Source organism: Lutra lutra, chromosome 15 (genome assembly GCF_902655055.1).
Source record: "Lutra lutra chromosome 15, mLutLut1.2, whole genome shotgun sequence".
NCBI classification, from domain to species: domain Eukaryota; kingdom Metazoa; phylum Chordata; class Mammalia; order Carnivora; family Mustelidae; genus Lutra; species Lutra lutra.
In genome coordinates this window covers 36,272,501-36,284,787 of record NC_062292.1, presented here as the reverse complement: position 1 = coordinate 36,284,787, position 12,287 = coordinate 36,272,501, and the positions used below count along the sequence as shown (strand labels likewise).

At 37.9% G+C, this 12,287-nt stretch overlaps 1 protein-coding gene across 5 annotated transcripts in view; it reads left to right on the top strand.

Moving 5' to 3' along the window:
• Positions 1-12,287, top strand: part of C4BPA (complement component 4 binding protein alpha) — a 29,596-nt gene that overhangs the window by 14,680 nt on the left and 2,629 nt on the right. For 4 of the 5 annotated variants that reach the window (XM_047705534.1, XM_047705536.1, XM_047705535.1 and 1 more), the window contains 5 exons: positions 380-465; positions 634-828; positions 2,335-2,517; positions 3,201-3,401; positions 9,244-9,423. In XM_047705534.1, the coding sequence (XP_047561490.1) occupies positions 380-465; positions 634-828; positions 2,335-2,517; positions 3,201-3,401; positions 9,244-9,423 (845 nt within the window). Of the gene's footprint in view, positions 1-379; positions 466-633; positions 829-2,334; positions 2,518-3,200; positions 3,402-9,243; positions 9,427-12,287 lie in introns of all 5 variants that reach the window. The other variant, XM_047705537.1, reaches the window with a different exon arrangement.

Here is a 12,287-nt window from a genome sequence, read left to right as displayed (position 1 = left end):
TGTACATTTATTCCTTGATGGTAGTACCATTTTAAGACATACTAACAATGCTTTTTCTTTCCATTACTATCGTACACTGAGGGGAGTAACACAAACTGAAGGAAGCTTAGAACTGTCAAGAGCCATAAAAAAATGGGGATTGTGAATAGGGGAGTTAGTGGCATATTGTAGAAGTCAGAAGGCGTCTGCATGTCAGAGGGCCTGAGAGGTTGGGGTGTGTCTAGAGACTAAAGTTTTACTCATTGGGAAGTGTTATTTGGAAAACATTATTTCTTCATTTTTATAATTGAGTAACCAGTTTATTTGTTTAGATCCCTTTATCCAACTTAATTTAAGGTAAGAAGAATTTCATTAAACTCTTTGATCCTATTTCATTCAGATATATTTTAATTGGCAAAACCACTAGTTATTGTGAGATCCAAGATAAAGGAGTTGGTTGGAGTGATCCTCTCCCACAATGTATAAGTAAGTAAAGACTTCTTCTGGCTTGACTGCAAAGCTAAACCATGTTAGAAAATAAAACTCTTGCGCATCTTCGCTGCTTTTCATACCCTCCATTAGAATTTGTATCATGAATGCTAGATTTGCAAAGGTACCTTCCCTGATGATTTCTTCTTCTTCACTCCACCCCAGTTGCTAAATGTAAGCCTCCTCCAGACATCATCAATGGGAAGCACAATGGCGCAGATGAAGATTTCTACACATATGGCTCTTCTGTCACCTACAGATGTGACCCTAACTTCTCAATGGTAGGCAAAGCCTCCATATCTTGCACAGTGGAAAATAAGACAGTAGGTGTCTGGAGCCCAAGTCCTCCTACTTGTAAAAGTAAGTCACAGTGATGAATTTTGGCCTGAATGGTTTGCTTAAAAGAAAAAGGTAGGTGACTTTGCTGGGGGAAAGGGAATGCTTCCAAGACTAATCATTGCAACAATGCAGTCATTTATCTGCTCCAGTGGTATTTATGTTTGATGTACCAGCGTGCAGTAACAAACAGCAACCAAGATCTCACTGGGCTCTGCAAAGTAAAAGTTGATTTTCATTCATACCGAGTTGGGTCCATGTCCAGGGGACTCTCTAGGCTGGCTAGGGGTAAATTCAGCAACAAGTCTAGCAATCCAGGTTGCTTTGCTCTTGTGATACTTCTGCATCAAAATGTGCTTTCAAAATCTCTTCAGTAGGTGAAGAGAGAAAAGTAAATTATGCCCTGGCTTTTTAAAAGAGCTTTGTTCCAAAGTGACCACATATCAGTTTACAGCCTTTTGTTCCAAACTAGTAATGTGTAGACTCTATCTTAAGGGAACTGGGGAATATTGTGTTTTGTTTGTTTAGGGAGAGGAAGTGGAAATATTGGTTAGCATTTACAACGTTCACCGCAAGTGCCTACAGGACAAAGCAAACAAACAAAAAAATCAGAAGATCTACTGAGTATTGTTACTTGGCTAATCTGAGGCTCCTTCCTTTGTGACTAAGTGTCTACATAGTATCATTTAATATTCTCACTCGCCACAGAACACAGTCAAATCAGGGGGTGATAAAGCTGATCCAGCGAGCAATTCAAAATGTCAGGAGTCCAGACAGCAAGAGGTGGAAATAGCAGAGTTTGAGGACAGAAATTTAGCAGAGCCAGATTACGAAGGGCCTCATGCATCCCGCTAAGAAGTTCGGAGTGAAGGTGAAAGGGAAACTTCGAAAGGCTTTAACTAGGGAAATAAATATGTTGCATTTCAGAGAGACAAGTCGGGCCACAGAAGAGACAACAAAAGAAGGGGGACAAAACTCAACCTATAGGCACCATCCAGCCATGTGGTGAAGGTAGCTTCAGCCATAGCCATAAGTTATCAAGGTGGCAGGACTGACATGGGGGCAAGAGGACTGACTGCTGTGGGGTTGGGGTGCCCAGGGCAGTTTGTTCTGTGTTTGTGAGAGCACAGATCTCTGATGCCTGACTGCCTTTTCCTCATGACCGCCATATCATCACCACTGGCCACTGACCCACACTGAAATCATGCAGAAAAGTAGGCCACTGTAAGGGAAGGATTATGAGGTCTTTAGGGATATGTTTCTTTTGGGTTATAGATGGCTGGTTTTTCTTGAGTAAGCTGGGGTTATTCACAATCATATCATAACAGAACTGATAGGATAAGACCTCATTTTACTGAGGCTTATAAAAGTTGCAATTATATTCACTTTAAAATGTTTTCCTTGTATCTACTGGATGTATACTGTATTAGGCTTTTGTGTCATCATTGAATCTGCATTAGCAATAGTAAGTGATATCCTTATTGCCATTTCTCTTTTGTGACCCACTTGTCTTTTCTTGTGATTCTTTAGAAATCGTCTGTGTTAAGCCAACTGTTAAAAATGGAATAGTGATCTCTGGATTTAGAACGATCTATACTTATAAAAACTCCATGGTATTTGACTGTGAGGGAGGTTTTATTCTCAAAGGAAGCAGTTTAATCCATTGTGGAGAAAATGGTGACTGGGATCCCCCTCCTCCCATTTGTGAGCTCAGTAAGTATGGACTATGCAGGAAGTTCAATGTTTGGCATCCAAATTACCCAGAAATGTTGGTGGAGGTATATTTATATGCCTAAACCCACTAGAACCAGAGTAAACATTTAAATTGAGATCAATAATTATCTTTATTTTTTCTAATTGTTGGGAAAAAGAAAGATTACAGTACGCTGGGTAAGGTCTTATATAATCACAAAAGGTTGCCATATACACATGTGCAGGTTGTGGACACTTCAACCCTAAAGGGAGACATTAACATTGTAGACATTGTGGATTAGTGTATTTATTTTAACAATTTTCTCATAGTAGGAAACTTGTTTTGTTCTAACAAAATCATTACATTATGATAATTGATTGAAAGATTCATAGTAAAGTGTCCTGGGGGGTTGGGAGGGCCAGAAATGCCTTTTTCCAATTTCCACAAAAAAGTTATATAAACTAACCATGATTCTGACACTCTGAAACAATAAACTCACGTGGATCATGAAAACTTCTGCTAATAGTAATAATGATAACTTGGTGCTAGTTTGTTTTCTGACGTGGCTGATGCCTCAGCCATGGCAAGACAGTCCCTGGCTGAATGAATGCGTGGGATCCTCTGGTAGGACAGGATTGTTGGTGATCACCATTGCATCTCTAGTAGCAGTGACTTTCCCTGCTTGTTCTTCTTTTATGAACAGATAGTTGTACTGACTTACCAGACATCCAAAATGCCTCCTGGGAAAGATATAACAACCATGTGCCAACAAAAGAGCGGATATATAATATTGGAACTGTGTTGAGGTACACGTGCTCTGCCGGCTATAAACCTGCTTTGGATGGGCCTACGACTGTGACTTGTCAGAGAAATTTGACTTGGACCTCACATATAGGATGTAAGGGTGAGTCCCTGCTTTTTAAGTCTTTTTGTAGGTTAGATGCCCACCATGGGCTAGGCTTTCCTTTTTTTTTTTTTTCTTAAAATGAATGCAATTTTATCTTTTAAGATGCATTTAGGATTATAATAATTCAACAGAGGAGTGAAGTATTATTGTCAGAAGGGGTCATGAAAGTCTTGGGGGAGCTGAGAAACTGTAACTATAACTTTCCTTATCCATTTCAAAATCAAATGAGATGCGGACACGGAGGGAAAGCGGAAGTGAAGCGTTGAGCAGACTGAGCATTAGCTTCCCCACTGGTGAAGAAGCATGGAGAATAGGGTTCAACATTTACCAGAGTCAGACCTCCATCACAGCCCTTTCCTCCCCAGTGTCAACTTTGGGGTGCTTAGTAGAAGGAAAGTCTGTGAGACAGTCATAAAGTCAGCCAGCTGCAAAGTGGCTTGTGTTCTCTACGTCTTTGAGCCGAGGGGCTGTGGGCTGCAGGAGCTGGGTCTTGTGACCTGCCCCTAGAAGACAGACCCTGACCCCTGACCCCTGACCCAGTACTCTGGCCCGTCAGAGGGGAAAAAAGAGAACTTTTTGCCATCTCAAGATGTCTTTTCTCTTTGAGAGAACGTGAGGAGCTGAGAGACAGGTGGATGCAATTTTATGGGTTTCAATGGAATTGACAACAGAGGGAGACAATGCTTCCTTCCACACATCAGAATCTTGCCATTTTCGAGGTAAAGACACATCAGAATCTTGCCGTTTTCGAGGCCCAGGATATAGGGAACTTTATTCTACAGGTTGGAATTTGAAAAATGTGTAAAATGAACAAGTAATGAAAAATGATAGTTTAGATCAACTCACTGAAGATAATTTCACATTAGGACTTTTAAGTTTAATTTTACTTATTTAGTCTCATTTGGGGGCAATAAAATGAAAAGTTTTAACAAAATTACTGAATTAAAATATATTTAACAATGATTGCCACCACTTAAGTAACAAAGTATTAATAAATACAAGATTTTCATAAAAACAGACACATAGATCAATGGAACAGAATAGAGACCCAGATACCCTCAACTCTATGGTCAACTAGTCCCCAAAAAAGCAGGAAAAAATATCCAGTGGAAAAAAGACAGTCTCTTCAATAAATGGTGCTGGGAAAATTGGACAGCTACATACAGAAGAATGAAACTCGACCATTCTCTTACACCATACACAAAGATAAACTCAAAATAGATAAAAGATATCAATGTGAGACATCAAAATCCTAGAGGAGAACATAGGCACTAACGTCTTCAACATCAGCCACAGCAATTTCTTTCAAGACACGTCTCCAGAAGCAAGCGAAATAAAAGCAAAAATGAAATTTGGGGGACTTCATCAAGATAAAAACTTCTGCACAGCAAAGGAAACAGTGAACAAAACAAAGAGGCAACCCACAGAATGGGAGAATATACTTGCAAATGACACTACAGACAAAGGGCTGATACCCAAGATCTGTGAAGAACTCCTCAAACTCAACACACAAAAAACAAATAATCAAGTCAAAAAAAGGGCAGAAAACATGAACAGACATTTCTCCAAAGAAAACATATAAATGGCTAACAGACACATGAAAAAGTGCTCATCATCATTAGCCATCAGGGAAACTCAAATCAAAACTACATTGAGATACCACCTTACACCAGTTAGAATGGCAAAAATTGACAAGGCAAGAAACAAAACGTGTCGGAGAAGTTGTGGAGGAAGGGGAACCCTCTTACACTGTTGGTGGGAATGCAAGTTGGTACAGCCACTTTGGAAAACAGTGTAGAGGTTCTTCAAAAAATTAAAAATAGAGCTACCCTATGACTCAGCAATTGCACTACTGGGTATTTACCCCAAAGATACAGATGTAGTGAAAAGAAGGGCCATTTGCACCCCAATGTTCATAGCAGCAATGTCCACAATAACCAAATTGTGCAAAAAGCCAAGATGCCCTTCAACAGATGAATGGATAAATAAGATGTGGTCCATATACACAGTGGAATATTAGTCAGCCATCAGAAAGGATGAATACCCAACTTTTGCATCAACATGGATGGGACTGGAGGAGATTACACTAAGTGAAATAAGTCAAGCAGAGAAAGTCAATTATCATATAGTTTCACTTATTTGTGGAATATAAGAAACAGCCTGAAGGGCTTCAGGAGAAGGAAGGGGAAAATGAAGGGGAGGAAATCAGAGTGGGAGAGGAACCATGAGAGACGTGGACTCTGAGAAACAAACTGAGGGTTTTAGAGGGGAGGGTGATGGGAGGTTGGCTGAACCTGGTGATGGGTATTAAGGAGGGCATGGATTACACAAACAATGAATCATGGAACACTATGTCAAAAACTAATGATGAACGTTAGTGTGGTGACTAACATAACATTAGTATGGTGACTAACATAATATAAAAAATTTAAAAATATAAAAAAAGGAAACTTGATTTTCATGTAATAAAACAAACACACATAAAAATAAATAAATAAATAAACGCCTTTGAGGATTCTCCTTTCATGTGTCTGTTGGCTACCTGTATGTTTTCTTTAGAAAAAGTCTATTCAAGTACTCTGCCTGTTCTTTAATCAGATTATTCAATTATTCAAGTTTTCAGTGTTGAGTTTGATAAGTTCTTCATATATTTTGGATATTCACTCCTTACAGATATTTCCCCCCATTCAGTAGGTTGCCTTTTTGTTTTGTTGATGGTTTTCTTCACTGTGCAAAAGTGTTTTAGTTTGGTGTAATCCTAATAGTTTATTTTTGCTTTTGCTTCCCTTGCCTGAGAAAACAGATCCATAAAGATGTTGCTGATTTTAATGTCCAAGAGATTCTGCCTATGTTTTCTTTTAGGAGTTTTATGGTTTCAGGTCTCACATTTAGGTTTTTAGTCCATTTTGAGTTTTTTTTTTTTTTTTTTTTTGCGTGTGTGTGTGTATGGTGTAAGAAAGTGGTCCAGTTTCATTCTTTTACACATAGCTGTCTAGTTTTCCCAACACCATTTATTGAAAAGACTGTGTTTTCCCCATTGTATATTCTTGCTTCCTTTGTTATAGGTTACTTGACTATATGAGCACGGCTTTATTTTTGGGCTCACTGTTCTCTTCTATTGATCTATGTATCTATTTTTGTGCTAGTACCATATCGTTTTAATTACTATAGCTTTGTAGTACTTCTTAAAATCCAGGACTGTGATACTTTCAGCTTTGTTCTTCCTAAGGATTTTTTTTTTTTTTTTTTTTTTTTTTTTTTTTTTTTTTGGTGATTAGAGGTCCTTGTGGTTCCATATAAATTTTAGGATTATTTATTCTAGTTCTGTGAAAAAATGCTTTTGATATTTTTTTTTAAGATTTTATTTATTTATTTGACAGAGAGAGATCACAAGTAGACAGAGAGGCAGGCAGAGAGACAGAGAGAGGAAGCAGGCTCCCTGCTGAGCAGAGAGCCCGATGCGGGCCTCGATCCCAGGACCCTGAGATCATGACCTGAGCCGAAGGCAGCGGCTTAACCCACTGAGCCACCCAGGTGCCCAATGCTTTTGATATTTTGATAGGGATTGCATTAAATGTGTAGATTATTTTGGGTACTACAGACATTTTAGTAATGGTAATTCTTCCAATCTATTAGCATTGTATATCTCTCCTTTTTTTTTTTTTTTTTTGGTGTCATCTTCAATTTCTTTAATCAATATCTTATAGTTTTCAAAGTAGAGGTCTTTCACTTCCTTGGTTAAATTTATTCCTAGGTATTTTATTCTTCTTGATACAATTGTAAATTGGGTTCTTTTCTTAATTTCTTTTTCTGCTACCTCATTGTTAGTATATAAAAACACAATAGATTTCTATATGTTAATTTTATACCTTGCAGCAGTTCTGAATTTATTAGTCCTAACGATTTTTTGGTAGAGTCTTTAGGGTTTTCTATATATAGTATCATGTCATCTGCAAATAGTGACAGTTTTAATTCTTTATTACCAGTTGAATCCTTTTTATTTCTTTTTCTTGTCTGATTGCTACAGCTAGTAATTCTAGTACTATGTTGAATAAAAATGGCAAGAGTGGACATCTTTGTCTTGTTTCTGATCTTAGAGGAAAATATTTCAGTTTTTCACCATTAAGTATGATGTTAGCTATGGGTTTTTCATATGTGGCCTTTGTCATGTTAAGATATATTTCCTCTACACCCACTTTGTTGAGACATTTTGTCATGAACGAGTGTTGTATTTTGTCAAATGCTTTTTCTGCCTTTGAAATGATCATATGTTTTTAAAATTTTTTCCTCTTGTTAATCTGATTTGCAAATATTGAACCATACTTCTATCCCTGGTATGTATCCCACTTGACCATATTGAATGGTCCTTTTATTTTTTTTTATTTTTTTTTGAATGGCCCTTTTAATGTATTGTTATGTTCGATTAGCTAATATTTGGTTGAGGATTTTTGCATCTTTGTTCATGAGGAATATTGCCTGCAGTTTTCTTTTGTGTGGTGTCTTTGTCTGGTTTTGGTATCAAGGTAGTACTGACTTTGAAGAATGAATTTGGAGGTTTTCTTTCCTATTCTACTTTTGGAACAGTTTGAGAGGAATAGGTATTAACTCTTCTTTAAATATTTGGTAGAATTCACCTGTGAATAGTGAAACCATTTGGCCCTGGACTTTTGTTTGTTGGGAATTTAAAATCTTACTTTAAAATTATATTTATATTACTATAGTTTTTTTATTTAATTACTTAATAAAGGATATATTTAACCATTTAAAAAGCAGAAGTGAAATGATGTTTATCCTACTTTTCAGAAAATCTGATTCAGTGTGGGTTTGGACTTATGACTTAAATATTTAGAGGTATTTTCTATGGTATTACATAAATAATAATATTATAATTTAGAAAACATGAATGTTGGGTATTTTTATTGTAATTCATAAATAAATGAGTGGTGAGTGTTTGAGTATGCCCAAAAGACCATTGTAGTGCTAGTCAAGCTCCTGATATGAAGAATAGGGCATTTTAATCTGCTCTGATATTTTCTCTTACATCAAGCAATATCAAGTTCTACCTGAAAGTATTCCTATTAATGAATAAAAAAAATCTTTATTAGCTCTTATTGCATTAAAAATGGAAGAATTTGAGTAGCTATTTCTCTTAAATTTGGCATCAAAAAAGAAAAATCCTGACCATATTGCAGTAATTTAAATTTATTTCTGTGCGTTAACTGTCAGGTGGATATAAACTTTTTTAAAATTTTTTTAAAGATTTTATTTATTTACTTCAGAGAGAATGAGTGAGAGAGAGCATGAGAGAGGAGAAGGTGAGAGGGAGAAGCAGACTCCCCAAGGACCTGGGAGCCAGATGCAGGACTCGATCCCGGAAGTCTGGGATCATGACCTGAGCCGAAGGCAGTCACTCAACCAACTGAACCATCCAGGGGCCCTGGATATAAACTTTTAAGGACATTTTTCCTCCTGTGACCGAGGAACAGTAAGGTATTAGAGAGGTTAATAATGATGTAACCCTAATGAAATCATAAGCAATGACTGTTACTTGTCATTGCTTTTGAATACTTCTGAAAATTTGCATTTATGTGTAGGTTTCATCCAGTGTCTCATTTTGGAGGCTCCAAATGAAATTTTTTAATTAAGGGAAACGACTAGGTTGGAGTACTTTAGCAATCAGGGACAGGGAGAGCAGACCAAAAGGGCCTCAGGTACCCTTTTCTGTTCCCCCAATCTCTCTTCAGTGGTGAAATCTTGAAAAGCAGAAATTAGTTTATTATCCATGGGAGTCTCATTGCGGTGATTTTACTAACCATTTGTCTCAATTTTTATTTTTTAGAGGTGTGTTGCCCAATACCAGAGCTGGAGAATGGTGAAATCATTTCACAACGCACTAGCTCTGTGAATAGCTGTGCTTATTTCTATAGAGATATAGTTTATTATAAGTGTTATAAGAAACAGCTTGAAGCTAGATGCCGAGAAGATGGCACGTGGTATCCCAAAACACCAACATGTGATGACCGTAAGAGCTTATGGAATTTTATGTTATTTTTTTCTTTTCCTTTTTAAAATTTACATTCAGGTTGGTTTACACATAGTGTATTATTAGTTTTGGGGTAGAATTTAGTGACTCAACCCTTGCATGTAACACCCAGTCCTGGTTATATCAAGTGTCCTCCTCAGTGCCCATCACCCAATTACCTCATCCCCCCATGCCACTCCCCTCCAGCAACCCTCAGTTTGTTCCATGTTTCTGCATACCAAGTGATGGAGATTATTAAGGGAAGGTTTAAAATTAGGAAGAATTTGTATACCCTGCATGATTTTTGGAGTGGATACATTTGTTAAAAATCATTGCCCACCTCCCAATCCAACTTTCTTTTTCCTCCTCATTGTTTATTCCCATTCTCTTGACCTTCCTGCTTTTCTTTTCTGAATCAGTAAAAATAGGCCACATCTAATAGATCAGCTGAACTTTTCAATTATTGCCTTCTGTTTATTTGTGTTTATTGTCCTGTCTTCTATTCTGTCTGTTCATATGCCTGCATATCTGCATTTCAAGAACCACCCAAATCTGTTTGAACCCATCTTTCTAAACTTGCTTCCTTTCCTCCACAAACTTCCTTCCTTCCTGCTGCTGTCTCTAAGTTCTTCTTCAGACTCTCTCCCAGTGTGAAATGTCTACCTCTCCAAGAGCATTTAGGTGCTAAACAATATCCTACATCTCCCACTGTTTTCCCATGGCCCTATCTATTGATGGTCAAGAACAATTATCCCTGCTGGATGGTGATGTTTCTTCTTGCCTTGTATGTAAGAAGGAGCTCTAAAGTGGTTCAGATTGCTGTGTTCCAGAAGATCTTATAAAGTAATATTGTGAAGTCTCATCACTATAAAATATTATCTCTCAACTGGCACTTCAACTGTGCCTTTATCAGGCCATTCCAATGTCCAAACAGATTTACAGGTTCAGGATGATATAGTCTGTAATGTGACTAGTACATTCTATGGCCATGGTCTCAGTAACACACCTCTTTTGCTGTGAGTGGGTTTTCTAGTTGCACATAGAGTAATCCATTTTCAATTATTTAAACAATATAACTTTCAGATAAAAGTCTGACTGAAGTCCCACAAACAGAAAAGGCAAACTTATACCTGGAACACTTGTGTATTTCTGTCAAAAGACATACTTGTCCCTTCTAGGTAGAAGGGATGCAATATAATCAACTTGCTACCAAGTGGCTTTGTAGTTATCTCAAGGGATGGTATCATATTAAAGACTTAATGTTGTGGCTGGCAGTTTGAAGATTCAGTGACAGCCTTGGTAAGTGGCAGTCCATGTTGTTGTGTCCATGCTTATTCTTCATCCATACCACCCCTTTGCTCCTCTTCCTCTTGTGACAGCACTGGAAAGGCCAATGGCAGAAAATGGCTGACTTTAACTTGCTGAGATATTGTTTAATTGTTTAATGCCTACTCTACTGGGGATGCTCCGCTGGTGTTAACATGCAAAATAAAAACTTTGCACTTCCTGCCGTTCCCATATATCAGGTCACCTACTTCTACCTACCCCAGATCTCCCTGGGCCTAATCTTCCAATCTTTGCCCTTGAGGGCACTGCCAAACAGGCCATTCATTCTGGGCCATTCCAGGCTCATTTCATCTATCTTTAGCCCACTTCTTTCTCCAACAAAGTGAATGAGCAGATCATCTAAGATTTTTCCTTACTACTGTCTTTCCCTGATCAGCCTCTAAAGCAGCTTCCATCCATTTAGCTTACACATACCCAAAATATACATCTGTGAGTAAGGCTTGGCTTCTCTCTCTTCTGTCAGTTGGTTATAATGGAGACTCCACATAGTCATGAGTGTGAACTCAAGAGGCACTTGTGCAACAGTGGATGGGCATAAGGAGGACCTAAGCTTCCTATGTGGGTGGGCTGCTTGTGCCATCTGGTCCTTGCAAATGCTCAATCCCAGATGACGACTTCCATTTCATAATGAATTATTTGTTGTCTGCTTGGCCTTATAACTTGGTTCTGATTGACCAAAATCATGATTTTGGCACATGCTCACTTCATGACCAAATATCAGGCACAGCTTCTATCAGGACCAAACAACATGTCAAGAGTTATATCTCAAACAGCACATTGCATGGCCTTGCTTCAGGATCTCAAGGGTATATGCTACGATAGTCCCATTGATATTTGCATGCTTTCTGACTATAACCACTTTCAATGTACGAGGCTCTGCTGCATCTTAAGTTAAAAGCAACAGGACAATTACACTGCAACTGCCTTAGTAGAACAAAAGATGTTCTTAGTGTTCGAGGCATTTAGGAATTTACAAGGGTTTAGGAGGTCTTCACCAGGAACCCAGATGGATTATCTGATCTATCTATATCTATCTCAACATGCTAGTTTCTTCTTGCTCTTTCAGTATAATTAACATAATGCTATTGATATTCTGGATCAATGTGGATGTTCAGATAGTATAGTATCATCAGATTCTATTATGACAGGGGCAAGGGAGTTATCATACCCCATGGCTGAAACTACAAATACATGATTTGATTCTTCTGTGTGTATGCAAACTGTCTCTGACCCTCTTTTTGTATAGGGATGGAAAGACGGCATCTGCTAAACCAGTGGTCATCATTTCCCTGAAAAATACAAAAATCTACTCTAGCAAAGATATCACATCTAAAATGAGAACGAAAATGTTGTTGAGTTTTTGAATAGTCGACTATAATTCCCCAGAATCCTAACTTCTCTTGTAGACTGGGGAAGTAAATGGCAATGGAATGGGGAGGCAGCTTCAGTTCTTTAAGAGTGGCACCAATTCCCCCATTTCCCCTGACACCTTGGTATATGATATGTTTTGTAAT